Here is a 24,645-nt window from a genome sequence, read left to right as displayed (position 1 = left end):
AGCCATCTATACTTTTGCCTGCCCACACTTTCAGTGAGCCCAGCACCACGGGAGCGGCATCACTCAGCTGGCAGAGGCTGATGGAGTGGTTTTGGGCTGGGTGGAGACTGTCCAATTCATCCAACTTTCCCCCTGCGCAGAAGATCAGGGGTTTCGATGGCAGCCTTAGTTGGCCTGGTACTACAAAAATCTTTCTAGATTGTCCCCATATCTCAGGAATGGGGAGGGGACATTATTTATTTACTTATTTATTATTTTATTTATTTAAAATATTTCTATCCCACCCTTCTGTCCTATAATAGGGCACTCAGGGCAGCTTACAAAAATAAAATCAAACACGTACATAATAAAATTGTAAACAGTAAAATCACAAAAACATTAAAATCAATTAAAATAGATAAAATACAATTAAAATACATAAAATACAACACACACACACACATATATACATATATATAGGGATTGGTACTAAAGGGACTACAAAGGTAAAATTTAACATAGAAGGCATAAAATCAGTGTCAGGCTCTACCTTCAGTCCCTCCGAAAGGTTCTCTGGAACAAGATCGTTTTCAGGAGTTTCCGGAAAACCAACAGGGAGGGAGCAGAGTGGACTTCTTGGGGTAGGGAATTCCAGAGCTTGGGGGCCACAGCTGAAAAGGCTCTCTCCCGCGTGCCTGTCAGTCTAACATCTTTTATTCCAGGTACACAGAGGAGACCAGATTATGGCAGAGAGAGGAGTGGCTTGCCTAAGACCACCTTCTAAGTTCATGGTAAGATGAGATTCAGATTGGGACCTGCTCTTACACTTTTAATATTTTTCTTTTCTTTTAAAAAATCATCCTTATGGGGCATCACCAGCTCAACAGTATGGCAAATGCACCCATATCCAGGATATTCACAGTGACAGCGCAAATCTTACCATTAAGAATTGTAGGTCAGTGTGTGTAGGACAACTCTGGCCTGCTTGCATTGGCTGCCTATATTTTTCCAAGCTCGATTCAAGGTGCTGGTTTTAACCTATAAAGCCTTACATGGCTTAGGACCACAGTACCTGATGGAACGCCTCTCCCGACACGAACCCACCCATGCATTACGCTCAACATCCAAGGCCCTCCTCCGGGTGCCTACTCTGAGGGAAGCTGGGAGGCTGGCAACAAGGGAGAGGGCCTTCTCAGTGGTGGCCCCCAAATTATGGAATGATCTCCCTGACAAGGTGCTCCTGGAGCTAACACTGTTATCTTTTTGGCAGCAGGTCAAGACTTTCCTCTTCTCCCAGGCATTTTAGCATGTGTTTTTAAATTGTTTTAAATGTTTAAATTGTGTTTTAAATTGTTTTTAAAATATGTGTTTTAAATTTGTATATTTGTCTTTAATGTTTTTAGGTACTGTAAACCACCCAGAGAGCTTTGCAGGTGACAGCACTTTGGCTGAAACAAAGAAGCTGGTGGAAGGGAGTTTCGTTTTGCCCAGAACTCCCTCATGTTCTTCACAAGGAGCTCTCCACCGCAGCAAGCCTCACCTCACCAAAGAACAATCAGGAGTGCGCAATAAGTCATAGTGCCCCAGCATGCGCAGGCAGAGCTTGGCCATCATGGCTAGTAGCCACTCACAGCCTTTTCCTCCATAAATTTGTCTAATCCTCTTTTACAGCCATCCAAGTTGGCGGCCATTGCTGCCTCTCGTGGGAGAGAATGCCATAGTTTAACTACGCACTGTGTGAAGTGCTTTCTTTTGTCCTGAATCTTCCAACATTCTTCTGCATTGGAAGTCCACGAGTTCTAATGCTACGAGAGAGGGAGAAAAACGTCTCTATCCACTTTCTCCATGCCATGCACAATTTTATACACTTCTATCATGTCACCCGACTCGTCTTTTCTCTACATTAAAAATCCCCAAATGCTGCAACATTTCTTCACATAGGAGCCACTCCATCCCCTTGGTCACACCCAAAGGTGAAGGTGCTGAAGAGGAGGTTTCAGCCAAAACAACAACAAAGTTGTTTTAACATGGTTTGGGCAGTTTAAGTATGGAAACTGATTGCATTCTAGCCTTATATAATTTGTGTACATGCTGTCCCTGCAATTTACATGCTTATAAACACCCCCAAAGCATCTAATCCCCCCCATTTTTCAAATTGCACATTACCAGTTGCACAATATTTTTCCTAATTCCACATCTTGTGCCCAACTGCGCACTAAAAAAAAATCTTGTATTTGAGCAGGGGGAGGAAATGAGTTTAAATGCAATTTTCTTGTGCAGTTTATTTATTTCATATCTTTTGCAGGAAAGGGGATGGAACAGAACACATGCAGCAATGATGTGGACCGGAAGTAGATTCAGCCAAATTGAGATGCAGAGAGGGAAAGTCTGCATGTGTCACCAAGCAAGGGACAGTCTAGCAACCGATAGGAGCCCTGGAATGAAGCCTGTCAATGCTACCAACCCCTAGAGGCAAACACAGTTATTAGGACAGGACTGCCAGACTCTAGTTTTCCTGCTTGTTCCACTCCCCCTCCTGCTCTCCAACCCTTAGCAACTTAACACGCAACTGCTAAACAGGTGAAACTTTTCCAAGAATGGACATCTAGAGGGGTTGGAGGCTGGGCAAATGTGGCTCCGTCCCATCAAATAAAGCCAGCCCCTTCCTGCTTGCTTGCTTACAACCAACCAGGGAATGGTTCTGCCTGTCAATTTGCTCTGGCTCCACCTACTGTTATTTATTATTATTATTTATTAAATTTATATACCGCCCGACTAGCGATAGCTCTCTGGGCGGTGAACATAAAATAGTATAAAAATACAATGAATAACAAAATAATATTAAAATACAATCAACAATACAATAAACATTATTAAAATTAGATCAATGTAACTTAAAATGCTTCAGAGAATAGGAAGGTTTTGACCTGGCGCCGGAAGGAAAGCAGAGTCGGTGCCAGGCGTACTTCCTCAGGGAGACTGTTCCATAGTTCGGGGGCCACCACTGAGAAGGCCCTAGATCTTGTCATCACCCTCCGGGCCTCCCTGTGAGTTGGAACCCGGAGGAGGGCCTTCGTAGCAGAACGTAGTGCACGGGCCGGTTCATATCGGAAGAGGCGTTCCGCAAGGTATCGTGGTCCCGCACCGTATAAGGCTTTATAGGTTAATACCAACACTTTGAATCTAGCCCGGAAACATATTGGCAACCAGTGCAAGCTGGCCAGAACAGGTGTTATATGCTCGGACCGCTTGGTCCTTGTCAGCAATCTGGCCGCCGCATTTTGCACTAGTTGTAGCTTCCGAACTGTCTTCAAAGGTAGCCCTACGTAAAGCGCATTACAGTAATCCAAACGTGAGGTTACCAGAGCAAGTACCACTGATGTAAGGTCCTCTTTACTCAAATAGGGACGTAGCTGGGCTACCAACCGAAGTTGGTAAAACGCATTCCTAACCACCGAGGCTACTTGAGCCTCAAGTGAGAGGGAAGAGTCTAAAAAGACTCCCAGACTACGAACCCGGTCCTTTAGGGGGAGTGTAACCCCGTCCAGGACAGGGTATATATCCACCATCCGATCAGAGAACCCGTCCACCAACAGCATCTCAGTCTTGTCTGGATTGAGCTTCAGTTTGTTAACTCTCATCCAGTCCATTGTCGAGGCCAGGCAACGGTTCAGCAAATCGACAGCCTCACCTGAAGAAGATGAAAAGGAGAAGTAGAGCTGCGTGTCATCAGCATACTGATGACAACGCACTCCAAAACTCCTGATGACCTCTCCCAACGGCTTCATGTAGATATTAAAAAGCAGGGGGGACAAAACTGACCCCTGCGGGACCCCATATTGGAGAGCCCGCGGTGTCGAGCAATGTTCCCCAAGCACTACCTTCTGGAGACGACCCGCCAAGTAGGAGCGGAACCACTGCCAAGCAGTACCTCCAACTCCCAACTCCGCGAGCCTCTCCAGAAGGATACCATGGTCGATGGTATCAAAAGCCGCTGAGAGATCAAGGAGAATCAACAGAGTTACACTCCCTCTGTCTCTTTCCCGACATAGGTCATCGTACAGGGCGACCAAGGCTGTCTCAGTGCCAAAACCGGGCCTAAAACCCGATTGAAATGGATCTAGATAATCAGTTTCATCCAATAGCGCCTGGAGCTGGCCAGCAACCACCCGTTCCAAGACCTTGCCCAGGAATGGAACATTCGCCACTGGCCTGTAGCTGTTAAAATTGTCTGGGTCCAAGGAAGGCTTTTTCAGGAGTGGTCTCACCACTGCCTCTTTCAGACAGCCCGGGACCACTCCCTCTCGTAAAGAGGCATTTATCACTTCCTTGGCCCAGCTACCTGTTCCATTCCTGCTAGTTTTTATCAGCCAGGAGGGGCAAGGATCCAGTACCGAAGTGGTTGCACGTACCTGTCCAAGCACCTTGTCCACGTCCTCGAGTTGAACCAACTGAAGCTCATCCAACAAAACAGGACAAGACTGTGCTCCGGACACCTCACTAGGATCTACTGCTATAACTTGAGAGTCTAGGTCCCGGCGGATACATGAGATCTTATTCTGGAAGTGATCGGCAAACTGATTACAGCGGGCCTCCGATGATTCCACCCTGTCCGGAGGGTTTGAATGGAGAAGCCCCCGGACAACTCGAAAGAGCTCCGCTGGGCGGCAAAGAGATGATTTAATAGTGGCAGCAAAATGATGTTTTTTAGCTGCCTTCACTGCTCCTACATAGAGCTTAGTCGAAGCACTAACCAGCGCATAATTGTATCCGTCGGGAGTTCGTCTCCATTTCCGCTCAAGCCTCCTCCTATCTTGCTTCATCGCTCTCAGCTCCGGAGTATACCATGGAGCTGTATGAGCTCTACACAGGAGAGGGCGTGCAGGAGCGATCGTGTTTACAGCCCGGGTCATCTCCGTATTCCACAGAGCGACCAGGGCTTCAGCAGGAGCGCCAGTCCTATCAGCCGGAAAATCCCCCAGAGCCCTTTGAAAACCTTCAGGATCCATTAGTCTCCGGGGGCGGACCATTTTAATAAGTCCCCCACCCTTGCAGAGGGAAGAGGTTACTGAAAGTCTAAACTTCAGCAAGCAGTGGTCTGTCCATGACAAAGGGAGTGTTGTAAAACTCCCCACATCCAGATCACTTTCCCCATGCTCAGTAGCAAAAACAAGGTCTAGAGTGTGCCCCGATACATGTGTTGGACCACTAACATATTGAGCCAGCCCCATGGCTGTCATGGAAGCCATGAAGTCCTGAGCCGCGCCAGACAAAGTGGTCTCGGCATGAATGTTGAAATCCCCCAGTACTATTAGTCTGGGGGACCTCAACAATATATCCGAGACCACTTCCGCCAGCTCAGTTAGGGAAGCCATTGGGCAGCAAGGTGGACGGTACACCAAAAGGATTCCCAGCCTGTCCCTCTGGCCCAACACAAGGTGTAAACACTCCAGGCCAGTAACTGAATGAACATGGTGCTTGGTGAGTGAGATGGAACTCTTATAGACGACAGCAACCCCACCTCCCCGACCCTCAGATCTACCATGATGCTGGACCAGGTACCCCGGTGGGCAGAGCTGAGAGAGACCAACTCCTCCCTGCTCACCCACCCAGGTCTCAGTTATACATGCCAGATCGGCTGCCTCATCCACAATCAAATCGTGGACGAGGGAGGTTTTATTATATACCGATCTGGCATTTAATAACAGCAACTGGAGATCTGAGAGTTGGCTGATAGGACTACCAACGACCTTGCGGGTGTGGGAAGGACCGGAACAAGGCACAGCCACAACATGTCTGGACCGCGTTCCCCTTACCTGGCACGTCCTTCTCACAGCGCCATACCTTCCTTTGCCTGTCACTACGGCAATTGGGGCCCCCTCAAGTCTCCCCGCCTGATGGATAAAACTCTCTCCGAAGCACATAATACAACTAAAATATACAACAATTAAACGTATAAAAACAGCTATATATACAGCCATATATACAGCATATAAACAAACATACATTCATATAATCAGGCACCCATTCATCTCAAATTGCATCAACACACCAACAAAAAGTAAAAAAAAAGAAAAAGAAAGGAGCAGCACAGCAGCAGCAGCCTCTCCTTCCCTTGGGGCGATGCTTTCTTTCTCCTGCAGGGCCTGGGTCTCCCAGGCCACCTCAGCCAGCCGGCTTATGTATCCCTCCAAAGAGGGACAGGTGGTAAGAATCAGTCCTGGCTGGCTGGGTACCTGGGGCCTGGTCCTGCCAGGCAGAAGTCCCTCTGGGAAGGGTGGTGGAGGTGGTGGTCCCACAGCAGCAGCAGCCTCTCCTTCCCTTGGGGCGATGCTTTCTTTCTCCTGCAGGGCCTGGGTCTCCCAGGCCACCTCAGCCAGCCGGCTTATGTATCCCTCCAAAGAGGGACAGGTGGTAAGAATCAGTCCTGGCTGGCTGGGTACCTGGGGCCTGGTCCTGCCAGGCAGAAGTCCCTCTGGGAAGGGTGGTGGAGGTGGTGGTCCCGCAGCAGCAGCAGCACAGCAGCAGCAGCCTCTCCTTCCCTTGGGGCGATGCTTTCTTTCTCCTGCAGGGCCTGGGCTCCCTGCCTTTTGCCCCACCAATCCCAATGGGTACCAGCCACCACTGTCTACAGGAGTCGTAGCTCAGTGCAGGAGCATCTCCGTTCCATGCAGAAGGACCCAAGTTCAATCCCCAGCTTCCTCTGGTAGGGCTCCGAAAAGACTCCATGTCTAAAATCCTGGAGAGCTGCTGCCAGTCAGTGTTGACTATACTGAGCCAGATTGACTGATGCTCTGTCTTGACATAGGGCAGCTGTCCATGTTCCCAGACTTCAAAAGCTTCATTTGTTACATTTTTGGCGCATCAGGGGGCTGTTAAAGGTGCAGGAGCAAGGCCAATAAATAAAGGTAGCAACCCACCAGAGACCTGGATCTCAGGCCTGCCATCAGCAGCTGGCTGCCGACTCTCAAAATCAGGCCTAACATCAGCACCTGGTGCCCTCTAGCAGCTCCCATGGCCAGCTGGGGCTGATGGGAGATGCAGTCCAAAATATCCGGAGGGCACCAGCTTGATGAAAGCTGCCATAACACATTTTCTTATTTATTGATTATTAATTCAATTTATATCCCACCCTTTCTCCTGAAGGTGCCCAGAGTGTTAAGTCTTTAAGGTGCCACTAAAACTTTCTGCTGAAGGTGCCTGTACTTGCCTGTTGGGGAACACGTGTCCCCCACCCCAAGTCTGTTACACTAACTATACATCTCGGGTTTATTTGGGGGCCAATTCGTGCAGCGTTGCATTATGGGAAAGACTGGCAGCATTGGGCTTTGCAATGTCAGGAGGCAGACACGGGGCAGTGACCCCCCGTCTCAGCAAGACCTTGGGAGGGGAGAGAGGTTGAGTCCGGGCCAGTTCCCACGGATGGCGCGGTCTCCGAAGAGGAGAGCGCACCACCCCCAGACAGGTCGGATGAGCCGTTGGCAGATGTTTCAGAGCGCACATTGACTCCCCCTTTACCAAGCGGCTCTCGGGATGCTTCAAGCGCGTCACTGCCCCATGACCTCGAGCTGGTTGCTAAGGAGCCGGTTCTTTCGGATGAGCCGTTGGAAGCACGCCCCCCCGTCACCCTGCTCTCGACGCCACAAGAAGCAGATGGGACAGAGGCAGGACTTGTGAAGGAGTCAGAGATTACGATCTAAAACTTTCCCTACTTAAGACTGCAGCTCTCTGGGTTGAGCTGCTGAGTCAACTTTCTTCAGACGTTGCAGAGCATGTCTAGAGTGCAGTTAGGGAATTCTAGTGAGCTAGCCTAGAGGTTTCTATGAAGCACACTGCTTTTGATGTATCCATTACTTTAATAAAACAAGATTTAATTGCACCTGTGTCTCAGCCTTGTGAATCCCGCTCTGAACAGGACACCACCCGTACACTACACTCAACATCTAAGGCCCTCCTCCGGGTGCCTACTCCGAGGGAAGCTGGGAGGATGCAACAAGGGAGAGGACCTTCTCAGTGGTGGCCCCCAAATTATGGAATGATCTCCCTGACGAGGTGCACCTGGCAGCAACACTGCTATCTTTTCGGCGCCAGGTCAAGACTCTCCTCTTCTCCCAGGCATTTTAGCATGTGTTTTTAAATTGTTTTTTTTTATTGTGTTTTTAAATTTTTTGTATGTGTTTTAAAATTTGTATATTCATTTTTATTGTTTTTAATTGCTGTAAACCACCCAGACAGCTTCGGCTATGGGGTGGTATATAAATGTAATAAATAAATAAATAAAATAGACGCTGCTAAGCTCCACTTCTCCACGGTAGGACCTTAGGCAGCTTCCTATGTTCCTAAGAGCAGGCATGGGGAACCTTTGGCTTCCTGATGTTGCTGAACTACAACTCCCATCATTCCTTGCCTGCTACAATCATTGACGTTCTCAAGGTACCCTCTGATTCTTCTTCTGTAGAAGCAGCCATTAAGCTGCCTCCAAAGACCATCCACTGCTGCTTGAGGGCCACTCCCATAATTACATTCATTACAACAGGCCAGTTAAATGTCATCTTATAGTGCAGGAGTGCAATACGGCTTACAAACTTAAGCAAGATCCCAAAGCGGGCAATGAGAAGACAAGAGGGAATTGCTTGCTGTTTCCTAGCTCTAAACGTTACGCCCTTTCCAAAATAAGGGGAAGCCTTGCTCTCATCCTACCTGCAACTGTTGATTATGCGTGTCTAAAAACAGACTGTGGTGCATCTGCAAGCTCTTGCTAGCCATGAGTTGCGCTACTGTAATGCCAGAGAATGTTCACAAATATACGAACTGCTGTAAGGCTGAGAAATGTGACGAGCTCTATATAGCCGACAAAGGGTGTCACTATTTCAAGACTAATGAAAGACGGGTTTAATCAGGCAGAATACCTCTTGAAAGGCTTAGGGCAGGAAGGGCTGAGTGTGAGAGAAAAGGAAAAGACAGGAAATCACACATGGGGCCAAGGGCAGAAAGGTCTATGTCAGAGTGGGAAACTTTTTTCAACTCGGGCTATATACCCTCTACCTGGTTGAGGCCAAATAACATGTGACGTCAAATGCACATTTAACAGGCAGGATCAGAGCAGGAATGGAGGGAGGATTGAACCCTTTCTTCCCTGACTATAGGCCTGAAGAAAACCCCTCCTCTGAAGGTGCTACTTTGCACTGAAAGGAAAATCTTCCTTGGGTGTCATCAGTGGGAGATGTCTCTGCAAAGGAAAGGAGATTATCTGCAGAAACGGGTCAAATTCCTGCTCCATGCTTGTTAATTATCAGCCTACAAAAAGTTCTCTATGTTAAGTGCAAAGATGCACTGAACTTCACCTGTACTTTGGCCCTCAGTCACCCATTTCCTCACTAAAAAAGATCCCACGGAGCTGGGTTTAGAAAGAGCTCCTGCTGGATGCATACTGACAGTTGGTGTAGAAAGACTGACCTGTATAACTCAGCATCAAGCAATTTCAGATGCTCGTCATATCAAAATATCTATGCAGTAGTGACAAGTGCTGTAAAGGAGCCAGAAGGATTCAAATGGGCTCTTCTTATCCAATATGGCAGAGAATAAGCGTTCCTGTAGCATTTACAAGATAAAAAGGTCTAAAATGCAATGTCCAATAACAGGGACACCAATTTCTTCAGACACTGCAACTCAACATTAAAGAGGTGATAACACTGAGATGCCATTCTTCTGCTTAGATTAGGGGAAGCCAATGTGGTGCCCTCAGATATTGTCAGACTACAACTCCCATCAGCCCCAACCAGCATCGCCAAAAGTCAGGCCACCAAGAAGGCAGATTTAAATGGCCCAACCCTCTGTGCTTTAAACAGCTGCATATCAGGCAGAAATGAAATAGGTGAAGCTTCTTCTAGAATGGAAATATAGTGAGGGGAGACAGATTGTCTGTTATTCTCTGCATTTTATGTGGCCGCTGAAATCTTCTACAGTATGCAAGGGTTCCACAGCAGACACACTAACAGGTTAATGGGTTAGTTTAGATGTTAACATTAAACCACGGTTTGTAGTAAGTGTAGCAGAGACCCCAAACTATGAGTTGTGCTTCATTTGTACAGGCAAGCTTCCACTTCTCTGATTTTCCTCAAAATCCCTGGATGGTCTCTGAAACAGTGGCTCCTGAAGATGGAATAGCATGCTAAGACAGGGTGGGGAACCTTTGGCCCTCCAGATATTGCTGAACTACAATTCTCATCAGCATCATCAAGCATGACCAATGAACAGGGATGGGAGTTGCAGTTCAGCAACATCTGGAGGGGCAAAGGTTTCCCACACCTGTGCTAACCAATAGTTATTGATTCAGACACAACACCAAACCACAGTTTACCAAACTGTGGTTTGCCAATCAGACTCAAGCCTGGGTTAGTGGCCACTCGCAAACCAAGGTTTATGAGATGTTGTCTGTTCAGGCATCATGGCAAACCATGGTTTGGTGTTACACCTGAACCATCTTCATGCTCAATTCAGACACCATGCCAAACCACAGTTTTGTAGCTTTGCAATAACTGTAGTTTAGAACCCAAATTATGGTTTGATATGCCAAATGTTAAATTACAAAACTGGGCTAAGTGGTATACTAGCTTAAGTTATTAGACTTATTAATATAATTTTAATGTAAATAAATGTAAATAACACAACTGAACATGATTTAAAACAACCAAAATATGCAATAAAATATCATTAATACAAAAATATAGAGACATTTCTATATGTGTTTGTACTAATGGTATTTTATTGGAAATTTGTTTTAAATCAGGTTCAACTGTGTTATTTATTAAATTTACATTAAATTTATATCAATCATTCCAATAACTCAAGCTGGTATACCACTCAGCCCAATTTTATAATTCAGTTTTTGTTAAGGTCGGGTTCTCATCCTTTGAAGTTGTAGTTTGATCTTCCAAATGTACAACAGGCAGACTATGGCTTAGAACTGCTTATCTCCTTTTGGCTCTAATTTCTTCCAGCCCCCATCTTTGTAAACAGTCACTGCTCTATTTCACTCTCATTTCCATCATGCAGCAGCCACTAGAGGGGGAACCGGGACTATGGCTCATCCATGACATCACACAATCCACAGTTTGCAAACCCACTTCAAACCATGGTTTCCGAGTTGCCGGTTGAGTGCAAACTGCAGTGTGCCAATTCAATCAAAATAGTAATGCATTTGGGTGACCATGAGTGTGGCTCAAAATGGGGAGTGGGAGGGAGAAGGCCCCCAGCAGCCACCACTTCTGATCTTTGTGTGCTGAGTGCGAAGGTCTGAAGGGACATTCTCCCTTGTTCAGGGGGAAACCACCTTGCAATTTGGTGGGGGGGAGGGGGCTAGGGATGAGGGGAGGATGCTCGGGGGAGGAGCTGAACCTCAAAAGGCTCACTTACTCTGGCTTAAAGGGCTGTGGGTTCCTCTGAGGATGAAGACGGCTCTGTTGATGTAAGCGGTTACTATGCACACAAGGCAATCTGGATTAATATTTCTGTCTGTCTGGATTGCTTCCACTTACAACTTCTCTACAGCACATTCAGCAGGTGCCAACAGATGGCCCAGCTTTGTGAAAACAAGCAAGCACCAGAAAAGAGAGAGGGTGGTGGTGGAGATTTCCTTTTATTTTGCCCCTCAAGAAGAAAAAAAAGCATAATCTCTCAGAGTCAACAAGCCTGCTTTGCTACAGGCTCTTGTGCCTTTAAGAGCTCTACAGGATGAAAAAAAGAGAAGGAAATAAAATCCAATAAATGCAGCTTCTCCTAGAACGGATAAAGAAACTGTCACCTGTTGAATTTCTGCCTGTCATACAACTATTCAAAGTGTGAATCAACCAGGAGGAAAGGGCGGCAGAGACAGAGTAAGGAAAGCTGGAGGTGTCTCAGTGGATAAGTAGCTAAATTTACAAAACACAGTCCAAACGTGTTCATTAAGAGCATAAGAAGAGCCTGGCTACTGGATCATGCCAGTGGTCCACCTAGCTCAGCATCCTCACAGTGGCCAGTAAGATGCCCCAATGGGAAGCCCACAAGCAGGACCTGAACGCAACAGCAACTCTCCCCTCCTGCAATTTCCAGCAACTGGCATTTGGAATCACGTTGCCTCTGGCCACAGAGGAGGAGCATAGCCATCGCTGCTACAGCCATTGATAACCTTTTCCTCCGTGACCTTTTCTCATCCTCTTTTCAAGCCATCCAAAGTGGCGGCCATCATTGCCTTTTTTGGGAGCAAATTCCATCATTTAACTCTGCACTGTGTGAAGAAGTCTTTTCTTTTGTCCGTACGGAATCTTCAAACGTTCAGCTTCACTGGATGTCCATGAGTTTTAATATTATGAGGGAGGGAGAAAAGCTTTTGTCCATCCACTTTCTTCAAGCTGTGCATAATTTTATACACTTCTGTCACCTCTTGTTTGCCTTTTCTCTACACTAAAAAGCCTCAAATGTTTATAGGGGAGTTGCTCCATCCCTTTGATCATTCTGGTTGCCCTTCTCTGAACCTTTTCCAAATCCACAATATCCTTTTGTAGGTGAGGCAACCAGAACTGTACACAGTATTCCTTGTTTGCTTTGCCCCATTGTTACTGTTTTACCAAGGGCGTATCGCAGCACTCTGAAATCTGTGCCTAAACCATTGTTATTAAGAATTGATTTATATATCACTCAAATGCCAAAATGGCTTCTAAGCGGTTTGCAACTATAAAATCAGTTGCAAAATGCATCCATACATAGTTAAAATACACCATTACAATTCAATCTGACCGACTGGCTGCCTTCAAGTCGATCCCGACTTATGGCACCCCTATGAATAGGGTTTTCATGAGGCTGAGAGGCAGTGACCGGCCCAAGGTCACCCAGTGAGCTTCATGGCTATGTGGGGATTCGAACCCCGAACGCTGGTCTCCCAGGTCTTAGTCCAACAGCTTAACCACTACACCATACTGGCTCTCATACAATTCAATCAGAACACCTTTAATTAAAATATATAACAAAACAAACCAGTTAAAAAACATGACCGTTTAAAAATAAAATAAAATTCAAAGTTCAAGTTCAGGGGAACCGAGATCTAGTAACTTACTTTGAAATCTGTCCCTAACCATGAGATCTAGAAACTTACTTTAAAATATAAATAAATGGCAAGGTTCTCCTGACAACAGTCATCAGCTATCTTGTCAAAATACACTCAAAGGCCACATGCAGGCTGCCACTTAACATACAATGTCTTTTATAAGTCCACATTTTATTAGTAGCAAGAATGTTACTAATATTGCTGCATTTGGGGGGGTAATGGGTGGCATGGCAACAATGTATAGAGCCTTTTGGGTGATAAAATAAAAGATCCTGCTCAGTATTTTTTTATCCTGACTTTCTTCAGCTCAAAGAGTTCATAATACAAATGTTAGCACACAAAGGGAAACAGATTGCCTTACAGGATCCTTCCAACTGTGCTGTTTTATTCTAGATAATTTGCTGGCTGACCTTTGGGAGAATTACTATCTTGGAGAAAGCCCTGAAATCAGGAATGAATGGGCAATCCATATAATAAAAACTCAAGATTCATCTAAGAGTATAAATGTATTCTCCAGAGAGATAGTCAGTAGAGGGCTCCTACTGAGAGGAAAGGTGGGATTTCAGCCACAATATAACTGTCTCTTACATAAGACTTGGTTTGTGATGCTATTGCTGGCTATATTGGCTGATATTTGGATATAATTCCACATGTATGTTCCTAATAATGAGATTTTAGTTACTGTATTTTATTCATTGGTATTTTTGTTTTGTTTTCTGTATCTTCATATGCATACTATTTGTCTGAGGATATTAAAGGGGAATATTCTTTTCATTTATTTATTTATTACATTTACCTTTCTTGATAGAAACCCAAGGCGGCTTCCATATGGTTCCAGGCGGACTCCCATCCAGGCACTGACCAGATCTGACCCTGCTTAGCTTCAGCAGGGAGCTGGCCTCATGCGCCTTCAGACCATAGCCTGGGTCTGAAATGCTAAAATGCTGGTGTATTCTCATGGGGACCTTTTTTCTGTATATCTATTTAGGCACTATGTTTTCTAGACTTACGTAAAACCCAATTTTCATCCATAAAATAAGAGTTCATGCTCAATTTTTTTTTTATCCTGCCTTTCCTCAATGCAAGGAGATCAAAACAGAAATGATAAAACACAAAGGGAGAGAGAAAATGGATCATTCTATGGGGGATTGGTGGCCAGTAATCACATATTTGGGGGAAGATAAATACGTACAAAGCAATTGGCAGTATACAAATCATACTTAGAGTGAAGCTACTGAAATCGATGGCGTTAAGTCACCCTATATTATGGGGGGGGGAACTTGTAGCTCTCCAAACATCGCTGGTCTCCAATTCCCATCAGACCCAGCCAGCGTCAGGGATGACGGGAGTTGTAGTTCAGCAACATCCGGAGGATCACACCCCCCCGCCCTGTATGTTTGCACCAACTGCCTCAAAAGGAATGACTTTTCCTTGATTTGTTTTTACCCCAAATAAACCAATATTAAAGTGAGCAACCAGTGAGGATAGTTGCAATTATTTTTGCAATTTGTAGGGAGGAGTTTTACTTCATGTGTTCTGTAATTTTGACTATGAAAAAACAATCCATAAAACAATGTTACAAAAAATACCGCAATAAAATCTATATCCCACCAAGGAAGCTTACAATCCAATATTCAAGGGCCCCAACCCCCCTTTGTCAAATAGCTTTGCTGTGTCTCAGGCCAACTGTTTAACTAGGGATGGGGAGACATTCGATTCAGTTTGCACTTAAGGCAAACCTACCTAATTCACACTGTATGAACAACGCACAAAGCAAAACATGCCCCCCCCCCAAGCTGGCAGTTGCGGACAAGGAAGGGGCTGGCTTGTGCAGCTGTGGCAAGCTGAGCAGGCCCTAGCCAGCTGGGGAGGACTAGCCTCAGAGGGAGGAGGCAATGGGAAACCCCCCTCTGAATACCACTTACCATGAAAACCCTATTCATACGGTTGCCCTAAGTCGGGATCGACTTGAAGGCAGCCCATCTCCATTTTCATGGTTCCAAATTCCAGTTGCTGTAAGGCACAGGAGGGGAGAGTGCTCTGGCGCTCAGGTCTTGCTCGAGGACTTCTCATGGACATCTGATTGGCCACTATGAGAACAGGATGCTAGACTAAACGGGCCACTGGCTCTTCTATGTTCTCATGCTGCAGTTATCAGAAGTATCAGCCAAGTCCTTCACTTCGACGTCTAGACAACTACCCTCAAACATATCTAAAAGTAGGAACAGTTCTGTCCCTTTTCTAGCTCTACAATATCTTTTCTGAAGTGGGTCAATTGGAACTGGAGATAGTACACTAAATGTAGCTGTACCATGGATTTATATCCAGGCATCGTCTTTTGACTGATGATGATAGGAACCTAGGAAGGTGCCTTGGTCTGTCTAGCTCCGTGCTGTCTGCTGAATACCGCTTACCATGAAAACCCTATTCATAGGGTCACCACAAGTCGGGATTGACTTGAAGGCAGTCCATTTCCATTTTTCGTTCCCAGGACTAGTCATCCTCACCACACCCCCTCCCTCCCCTACTGCTCTATTCAATGCCTGTTCAATTTATTCAATTCGAGCACTGCTTCCCATTGCCAGAAGGGGTCCCAAAGCAATTTACAGTGACAACAATACAAATCCATTAAAATGAAACAAATATGTTAAAAGTGTTTGTCCACTAAAATCATCCTCCATCATTAAAACTGCCACTCTGTCCACATAAGAACAAGCACCAAAAACAACCTAACCCAAACGTGAGCGCTATCCAAATTTCAATAAGAATAAAAACAACTTTGCCTGGCATCAGAAGGATGACGAAGTTGGCAACAGGCAGGACTCCCTGGGGAGAGCATTCCACAACAAGAGGTCACCTATAGAAGCTTTTCATAATGTGTGGAAGAGTGCATAAGCTCTCTATGTGCAATCAAAGAGATCAAAGTCTCTGCTGGCGCATACAGAGTTTGTACACAACCACTTGGTACATGCATAGGTTCTTTCACAGGTTATGCCAGCCTTTCCCAACCAGTGTGCCTCCCGATGTTGTTGGACCACAACTCCCATCAGCCTCAGCCAGCATTGCCAATGGCTGAGGCTGATGGGAGTTGTGGTCCAACAACATCTGGAGGCACACCGGTTAGGAAAGGCTGGGTTATGCTAAAGGCACATGGGGGGCTGTGCCAACAGCCACTCTATGCATGTCCTCAGTAGGAACATGTGAAATTCTTGTGTCTTTAAAGCAATCTACAGGACAGGCTAGGTCACGTCTACATTGCCAACAGTGCCCGGCACCCTGGATGAGCTGCATAAATGAGAAATTGTTGCAGAAACAAAATGACTCATCCAAGGTCACGCAGGCGCAAGGAGGACAAACTACTGAGAACGCCTGTTGCAAGCCACTGGGCTATCCTTCCTCACATTTTCATTGAGGGCGGGAGGCAGGCTTGTTAAAAAAAAATGGATGAAAAGCTCTTTTGTTGTGGTTCAAATCCCAGGGATCTCAATTCTGGGATTTGTCAGTGACTGAACGGTGAATGTACAGGAAAGGCTGTAGCTCAGTGACAGAGCATCTCCTTCATGCACAAGGTTCGATCACCAGGTAGGGCTGGGACGGGCTTCTTTCCTGAAACCTTAGGCAGCTGCTGCCTGCCAGTGTTAACATCACTGAGCCATATGGACCATTGGACCAACTCTATGTGAGGCATAGATTCCTATGTGCTCAGGAATGCATGGAACGTGCAACAGGCTGTAGCTCAATGAGAGAGCACAGGCCTTGCATGCCAAAGGTCCCAGGTTCAATCCCTGGCATCTCCCGTTCAAATGTATCAGGGGCCAGAACTGAGAAGGACCCGTCTGTGTGAGAGTGGGCAGACAATTGGCACCACATTCCAGTCATGGGGGGGGAAAGGCAGAGTTGTTGAAGTGAGCAGCTGAGAGTAAGGGACCAAAAGCCACAAGTAAGGATATAATTAGGACGTGACGGCAGAGACATGGGAAGCCAAGATGGTGCTATGGTCACCAGAGCTCTTGGAGACCTTGAAAGATGGATGGGCTCATAATATGCTGAGGTGCTCTCTAAGCGAGGGGTGGTGCACCTGTGGTCCCTACAGATGTTGCTGGACGCCAGCACCCACCAGTCCCAGCCAATGTGGCCAAAGGTCAGGGCTTACAGGAGGTATAATCCATAATATCTGGAGGGCACCATGTTGGCTATCCCAGGCAGAGCGACAGGGAGGGAGGGAGATCAGGGAACCTGCATTCACCTTAGGACAAGGATGGCTAATCTGTGGCCCTCCAGATGTTGCGCTGTCACCAGCCTCAGCTGGCAGGAACAGTGGTTGGGAACGAAGAGAGTTAAGAGTCCAACAACATCTGCAGGGCCACAGTTTAAGTAGTTCTTATAAATAAATAAATATTTTGCTGCCTGCAGTGAAAGACAAGACGGCACCTCTCCCAGTGCCATGTACAAAAGCTAACCAGACTGGAAGCAGAATTTTGTAAAGTGGGACAGCATTTTCCACTACACCAGAGTGCAGCAGGCTAGCTTAGGGGGCACAGGGCAGGTTGTGTAGTACACACAGCATCTGCCACCTAAAGTGGCCACTTCACTCTGCCAAATGTTAGGGCCGGCCCTGAAAGGCAGGGTGGGGAACCTTTGTTCCTCAAGATGGTGCTGGACTACACCTCCCATGATCTTCAACCACTGACCATGCTGTCGTTACGTGCCTTCAATTCGATTTCGACTTATGGCGACCCTATGAATCAGCGGCCTCCAAGAGCATCTGTCATGAGTCACCCTGTTCAGATCTCTCCAGCATCATTGCCTTTTCTAGGGAATCATGTCTTCTCGTTATGTGTCCAAAGTATGATAACCTCAGTTTCATCATTTTAGCTACTAGTGATAGATGGTTTAATTTGTTCTAACACCCAGTTATTTGTCCTTTTCGTGGTCCATGGTATGGTATGCTAGCTGGTCCTGATTGGACCTGGGAGTCTAACAGCTTCTGGCTGGGGCTATGGGAGCTGGAGGGCTGTAAACATTTGGAGGCACCAGGTTGGGGAAGACTGGCTGCAAGCTGTGAATTCTAGAATGAACACCTGAAAGAGGTAAATAAGCCAGAAAAACTTTACCAGCTACCCCATGGACGATGGCGACTAGCTTGTTGCCCTGCACAGGGAACTGCCAAACTAAAAATGGAAATGGCCTGCCTTCAAGTTGATCCTGACTTATGGCAACACTATGAATAGGGATGTCATGGTAAGCGGTATTCAGAGAGGGTTTCCCATTGCCTCCCTCTGAGGCTAGTCCTCCTCAGCTGGCTAGGGCCTGCTCAGCTTGCCACAGCTGCACAAGCCAGCCCCTTCCTTGTCTGCAACTGCCGGCTGGTGGGCAATTGGGCTCCTTGGGACTGTGCAGCTTGCCCACGGCTGCACAGGTGGCAGGGCACGTAACCTCTGAGCCACTCACTGTGGGGTGATCTTTAGCTGGCCCTTGACGCCCAGGAGACACAAGCGGGGATTTGAACTCATAGACTCTGGACTCCCAGCCCGGCTTTCCTCCCCGCTGTGCTACAATGTTATTATTAAATTATCAACAATCAAAACATCTCCCTGGTGGAATTGGCAATGAAACTGCCTCTCCTTCATACTGTACACAATAACTGGAATTCTTAACGCAAGATCAAAGTCAGCTCCTAGTTCTGGGGGCTGTGTGGAGAGTGGCGAGCAGGGTGAATGGGTGCAAAAGGGAAACCAAACCAGCTGCTTGTGCCACCCACAGCTTGACAGACGGGGGGATTTCAGCAGGTGTAGATTACCAAGTCGCAACGCCGTGGAGCTGAGAAAAACTGCATCAGCCAATCTTCTCTCTTTGGAACCTCTGGATCCTGCCATTTATTGTGTCTGGTTAGCCTACTTTGGGGGAGGGGGGAGAGAAGAGAGAAAGAGATACTCTGCACATGCTCCCAAAACACCCCCTTTATTATTAGTAACTATTTTATTATGTTGGGTGGGTGTGCGCAGATGGACAGAGGGTTGGTGTATTCAAGGGATCTGGAGGTGTGGGGAGGGTAAGGGGCACCACACTTCTGTGGGTTCTATATACAGAAATCCACAGTACTCACCCGCAGACACCTGCCAGGAAGGTCTGACCAAGAAGCACAGGGAGGGGGTTGAGTAAGCTTTGCCCCTCCTGATCTGTCTTCAATACGGTGGGTTCCCGTTTCCCCCAACAGGAGTGAATGACAACTGTTCCCTTATATGGGGGGAGGTAGTACTGGGGTGCAACTCAGGGAGACCCCCGGAGCCCATACGCTGCAGGGACCCTGGAGATGCAGTGTGCTCTCTGTACACTGAGATGCATTCCACTCCCCAGCCCCATGTCCCCATTAGTGGAAGGCAGGGCACTCGCTCTCTGCCCCACTGCAAGAACAGCTGTATGGCAGCCACTCGGTGAATTCGAAGGCAGGTGATCCCGGTGACTGCCTGGGGCACCAGGCTTCTGGAGGGTGCCTGTCACAGCCAGACAACTCACCTGGCGACTCCGCAGCTGCAATTAATTGTACACAGGAAGCCGCCAAATCAAACCACTGGTCCACCTAACTCAGTATTGCTGACATGGACTGGCAACAGGTTTCAGGTGGGGGATATTCCCACCCCTATCTCAAGTCACTTCCTCTCAGCCTCAGGGGAAGGCAATGGTCAACCCCCTCTGAATACCGCTTACCATGAAAACCCCATTCATAGGGTCGCCATAACTCAGGATTGACTTGAAGGCAGTCCATTTCATTTTTTTTTTTCATCTCAAGATGCCGGGGGTTGAACCAGGGACCTTCTGCATGCACAGCAGATGCTCCGCCACTGAGCTGCAGCCCTTCCCCAGTATAAAGAGTTCATCTTCAGCTACAAAGCTGTTAACAGTCTCTTGCATGGTCAGTGTTGCATTCTCTTCTGGTTTAAAAAACGGCCAGGAAATTTACAAGAGCAATGCACGTTCAGGTCGGTAAAGTGTGAGCGATTGCAATCGGATCCACTCAGGCAAACACATCATCTTATACAAAAGGGATAAACCACACATGCAAAATCATGCATCAGTTGTGAAAGTGGGCTACACTTTTTTTTTTTTTTAAAGGAAAGGTTTTTCAAAAGCTGAACAAACGTAGCCTAGGGTGCCGTTTGGACTACGGCAGGCCCTTTACACTTATATGGGAGTAAATAATGAATGCACTTAGAACACAACTGAAGTGAAGAAATAAGTACCACTATCTGGGGCAGGGTTGGAAACCTGTGGCCCTCCTCCAACTTTCCTCAGCCCCAGCCAGCATGGCCAATGGTCAGGGATGAAGGGGGCTGGAGCCCAGCAACGTGCTGGAGGGCACCAGTTTCTCAATCCCTGCCCTACACGTCTGTCCCAAATTACAGAATGCTTTAGTCCCTGACTAGGTTATGCTCGTCTCTGAATGATGGAAACTGGTCTTTAAATCTATAGACAGATGAAGATTCAGAAGTAGCAAGATGGTCAAGTTCGAGCACAGAATACAGATTCTAGAGAGAGCCTTGATGCCCAAACACATCTCTGTTACTCACAAATCCCTTACACAGCTGCCTGTGCATACAAACTGCCCCCGACCCCCCCCCAAGAGGTACAAGCAACTGTAATTTTGTTCTGCTTAAGTAGCAAGTGTTCTGCGCCTTAGAAATCCTGACAAACTGGTCCCCTCCTTATCCCATTACTTCGGACCAATTTCCATCACACTTCCAATATGCAAAACCCCAACACTTATTAACGATGCAATAAGCATCAGTGCATCCATCTAAGTGTACACATACAGATGGCTATAAGCCATCCGAATAGGTATCCAAACGAAGTCGCCGTTTATAAAATGTATGTTCAAATGTAAACAAGGGTGTTAAGACTTCAGAGCAGGGCTGGAGAACCTTTGGCTCTCCAGACATGCTTGGACTAAAACTCCCATCATCCCTAACCACTGGGCATGCTGTTTGGGGCTGATGAGAGCTGGAGTCTTAACAACGTCCAGAGGGTGACAGGTTTGCCACCTCTGCTTTGGGGCCCAAGTGAATATCATGACGTTTATATCGTAAAACACACACAAGCTACCAAACAACATGCCAATTGTGCCAAAGGGTGAGGATTTTAAGGGATTCAAACTCTGTCAAGCCAAGGGTAGCTACAGAGTGCCAAAAGCAAGCCAGGAACAGCAGGGCCACATGTCTGCAGAACAAGAACAACTTACGGCAGGAGCAGCACCACCTTAACCACACAACTTAGACCTGCTCCTCTGCCACAGACTGGAAGATCCCCCTGCAAAGCATGAAGGGGGCTAGAGGCAGAATGGAATCTCACAGGCACTTGAGGACTGGCAAAAGGGTCCCTCTGCTAACTATCTCTTGAAGATTTTTTTTAAAAAAATAATGATCTTGTCTTGAATCCTGTTGAGGAACTGTACAGCAAGGAATATCACCTTGCCTTTAAAACATACATATGCACATATTTCCATCCTTATATCCAACAGTTTTGGGAAACTGGGAGGGGTGGTAAGCAAATTCAAGATAGTCCCGTGCTGTTGCGTTTGGTTTTTTAGGAGAGAGAGCAATGCTATGCAGGCAGGGCGGCAGGGCTATGCATGCCAGGATCCCATTCCTTTGGGATCCCTGCCTCTAAATTCAAATATGTCAATGCCGGCTGTGGTTACCCAAAGATGAATGAGGAAGCTCACTGTACATGATCAGGAGTGCCCTTCTTAACAAGCACTTCCAAAATTCTAATGCTAAACAGTGACAGCCCTTGGCTTAGTGGTTCCCAAACATTTCCACCCCACGGACCGCTTGAAAACTCCTGAGGGTCTTGGAAGAACACTTAATGATTTTTCTGCCTGTTGTAGCAATCGTAATTCCACAGAATTCAACTTCACATGCAATAAAATATAATACAAGAAATACAACAAACAATAAAAATACAATAATCAATATGGATAATCAATGCGATAGATGTGCCATCTCCCACCTTGAACCACAAATCCAGAGGCACGCTGCGGACCGCTTCAATTAGGCTTCACCGGTGATCCGTGCACCACAGTCTGGAAAGTCTTACTTAGCTCCTACAGAGCCCCTAAATGTCAACCCCTGGGATTTTTGCCAGGGCAAGAGTGCTGCTGCTGGTCAGAGCCCGGGCTCAAAGCAGTTGCACACACTGTGGGGAAAGGCCGTAGCTCATGGGCAGAATCCCTGGAATCTCCGGGTAGTTCTGGGAATGCCCCCCCTACCCACTCGAAACCCTGCTGCCAGTCAGTGCAGCCAATGCTGAGCTAATGTACCGATGGTCTGACCCAGTAGAAGGCAGCTGCCTACGTTCCTATACCCAGCTCCATCTACGTCTACGGATTTCTCCATCTCTATGTATAGCACAGTGGGGAGGAGAGCCTAACTGGGAGTCCAGAGTCTGAGAGTTCAAATCCCCGCTCGTGTCTCCTGGGTGTCAAGGGCCAGCTAAAGATCACCCCACAGGGAGTGACTCAGGGGTGACGTGCCCTGCCACCTGTGCAGCCGTGGGCAAGCTGCAGAGTCCCAAGGAGACCAGTTGCCCCCCAGCTGGCAGTGGCGGACGAGGAAGAGGCTGGCTTGTGCAGCTGAGGCAAGCTGAGCAGGCCCTAGCCAGCTGGGGAGGACTAGCCTCAGAGGGAGGCAATGGGAACCCCCCTCTGAATACCGCTTACCATGAAAACCCTATTCATAGGGTAGCCATAAGTCGGGATCGACTTGAAGACAGGCCATTTCCATTTTTTTCATGTACATGTGCACTGGGGGGAGACGTCATACCCGAACAGCTCTAGGGACAAATGACCCCATCGCAGCCTTCCCAAGCCTGTGGCACCTGCTAGTCCCGCCCTTAGGAGAAAGGCTGTGGCTCCAGGTTAGAGCAAGCGCTTTGCAAGCAAGAGGTCCCAGGTTTGACCCCCCCCCCGCGTCTCCAATTTAGGGCTGGAGAAAGGCTTCCTGCGGGAGACCCCGGAGAGCTGCTGCCCGCCAGTATAGACAACATTGAGCGAGACGGATCGATGCTCTGACTCGGTAGAATCATAGAAGAGTAGAGTTGGAAGGGGCCTATAAGGCCATCGAGTCCAACCCCCTGCTCAATGTAGGAATCCAAATCAAAGCATTCCCGACAGATGGCTACGGCAACGTCCCATGTTGCTACGTGGGAAGAGCTGCGGCTCCGCAGCAGAGCATCTGGTTGGCATCCACAAGGTCCCAGGTTCGATCCCTGGGGTGCCAACCAGATAAGGCGAGGAGAGATCCCTGCCTGAAATCCTGGAAAGCCGCTGCCAGCCAGTGTAGACAACGACGAGCTGGGTGGGCCAGTGCTCTGATGCTAAGGAATCTTCCTTTCCCAAAGGAAGAGGTCGGCAAGAGTCAACGTGCACAACCGGTGTCCACGTGCCCCCCGCTGCTGCCTTCACCCGACCACAACACCACCGCGCACTCCAGGCGCAGGAGCCGCGCTGTCCGCCCGCCCTTACCCCTCGCTCCCGGTCGACCCGGCGGCCCTTACCCCTGCAGGAGGTCGCGCCAAGGAGTAGCAAGGCCAGCAGCCGCGGCAGCGCCGAGCGCATGGCGAGGGCAGCTCCGAGGTCCTCTTTGCGCATGGGAAGAGCGCGCCGCCAGACCCGGCCGGGATGCCTGGCGCTTCGGGAAAACTTCTGCGGCGGAGGGAGAGGCGAGCTCTCCGCGGGATCGAGGGCGAGAGGCCGAAAGCGAGCTGGGGCGGGCGGCGAGGCGATGGCGAGCCCGCGCTGCCTCCTGGCTGCGGCTTGGTGGTCCCCGCCGGGCCGCTGCCCAAGGTCTCCCGCGCCGCTCTTCGCCGAGCTCGGGCTGACTGTCCCCGGCGCGGCTTTTTTGCTCGGCTGGGAAGCGGGGAGGACGGAGCTCGGGGGCTGGGAACCCGCCGACGCCGTGCTTCCCAGCTGTGCGCTGCAGCTCCAGCCCCACGCTGCACCGGCGGCTTTTTCCCGGGCTCCAGCCGCTTTGGCTGCACAGCGCGCTCTGCTCTGCCCGCCCGGCTCCGGCTTCGCAGCGCCCGCTCGCAGCCCGGATTGCCTTTGTTCGAGGGACGCTTCCGACGCCTTTGCTGTTGTTGCTGGGACTGAGCTCCCGCGAGCGGGTTCCCAGGTGCTACGATGGAACGCGGAGGAAAGAGAGGAGGGCCTGATTGGTCCTTCAGCTTCAAAGCGGGCTCCTGACTGGCCGGGGCTTTTTTCTCAAGCGGCGATTGGCAGGAGCACCCGTCTGTTCCACTGTCTCCCGCCCGCTGCCTCTGTGTAACTGAGCGGGGCTGTGGTCCAACCTCTGCAGCTTAAGGGTCCAGCCAGAGGTGCGTTGCGGATTTTATTTTTAATTTTTTTATCCTGGAACAAACCACTGGGGAGGGCTGTAGCTGAGGAGTAAAGGCTGTGCTTTGCACGAAGTTCAAACGCCGGCCTGAAACCTTGGAGAGTGTAGGGAATACTGACCTAGATGGACCAATGGGCCTGAGTTCAGTATAAGGCAGCTTCCTATGTACCTACTACTAGCGGCCTGTTTTTA

The 24,645-nt window shown here is 48.2% G+C and overlaps 1 protein-coding gene across 1 annotated transcript in view; it reads right to left on the bottom strand.

The window, feature by feature from the left end:
- The window catches only part of PODXL (podocalyxin like), a 125,964-nt gene extending 101,710 nt beyond the window's left edge, over positions 1–24,254 (bottom strand). The window contains exon 1 of the mRNA XM_061638103.1: positions 23,615–24,254. Within this exon, the coding sequence (XP_061494087.1) occupies positions 23,615–23,708 (94 nt within the window). The 5' untranslated portion in view covers positions 23,709–24,254. The remainder of the gene's footprint in view (positions 1–23,614) is intronic.
- Between the last annotated feature and the right edge of the window lie 391 nt (positions 24,255–24,645).

Source organism: Rhineura floridana, chromosome 8, assembly GCF_030035675.1.
Source record: "Rhineura floridana isolate rRhiFlo1 chromosome 8, rRhiFlo1.hap2, whole genome shotgun sequence".
NCBI lineage: Eukaryota > Metazoa > Chordata > Lepidosauria > Squamata > Rhineuridae > Rhineura > Rhineura floridana.
This window is presented reverse-complemented; position numbering and strand designations above follow the sequence as displayed.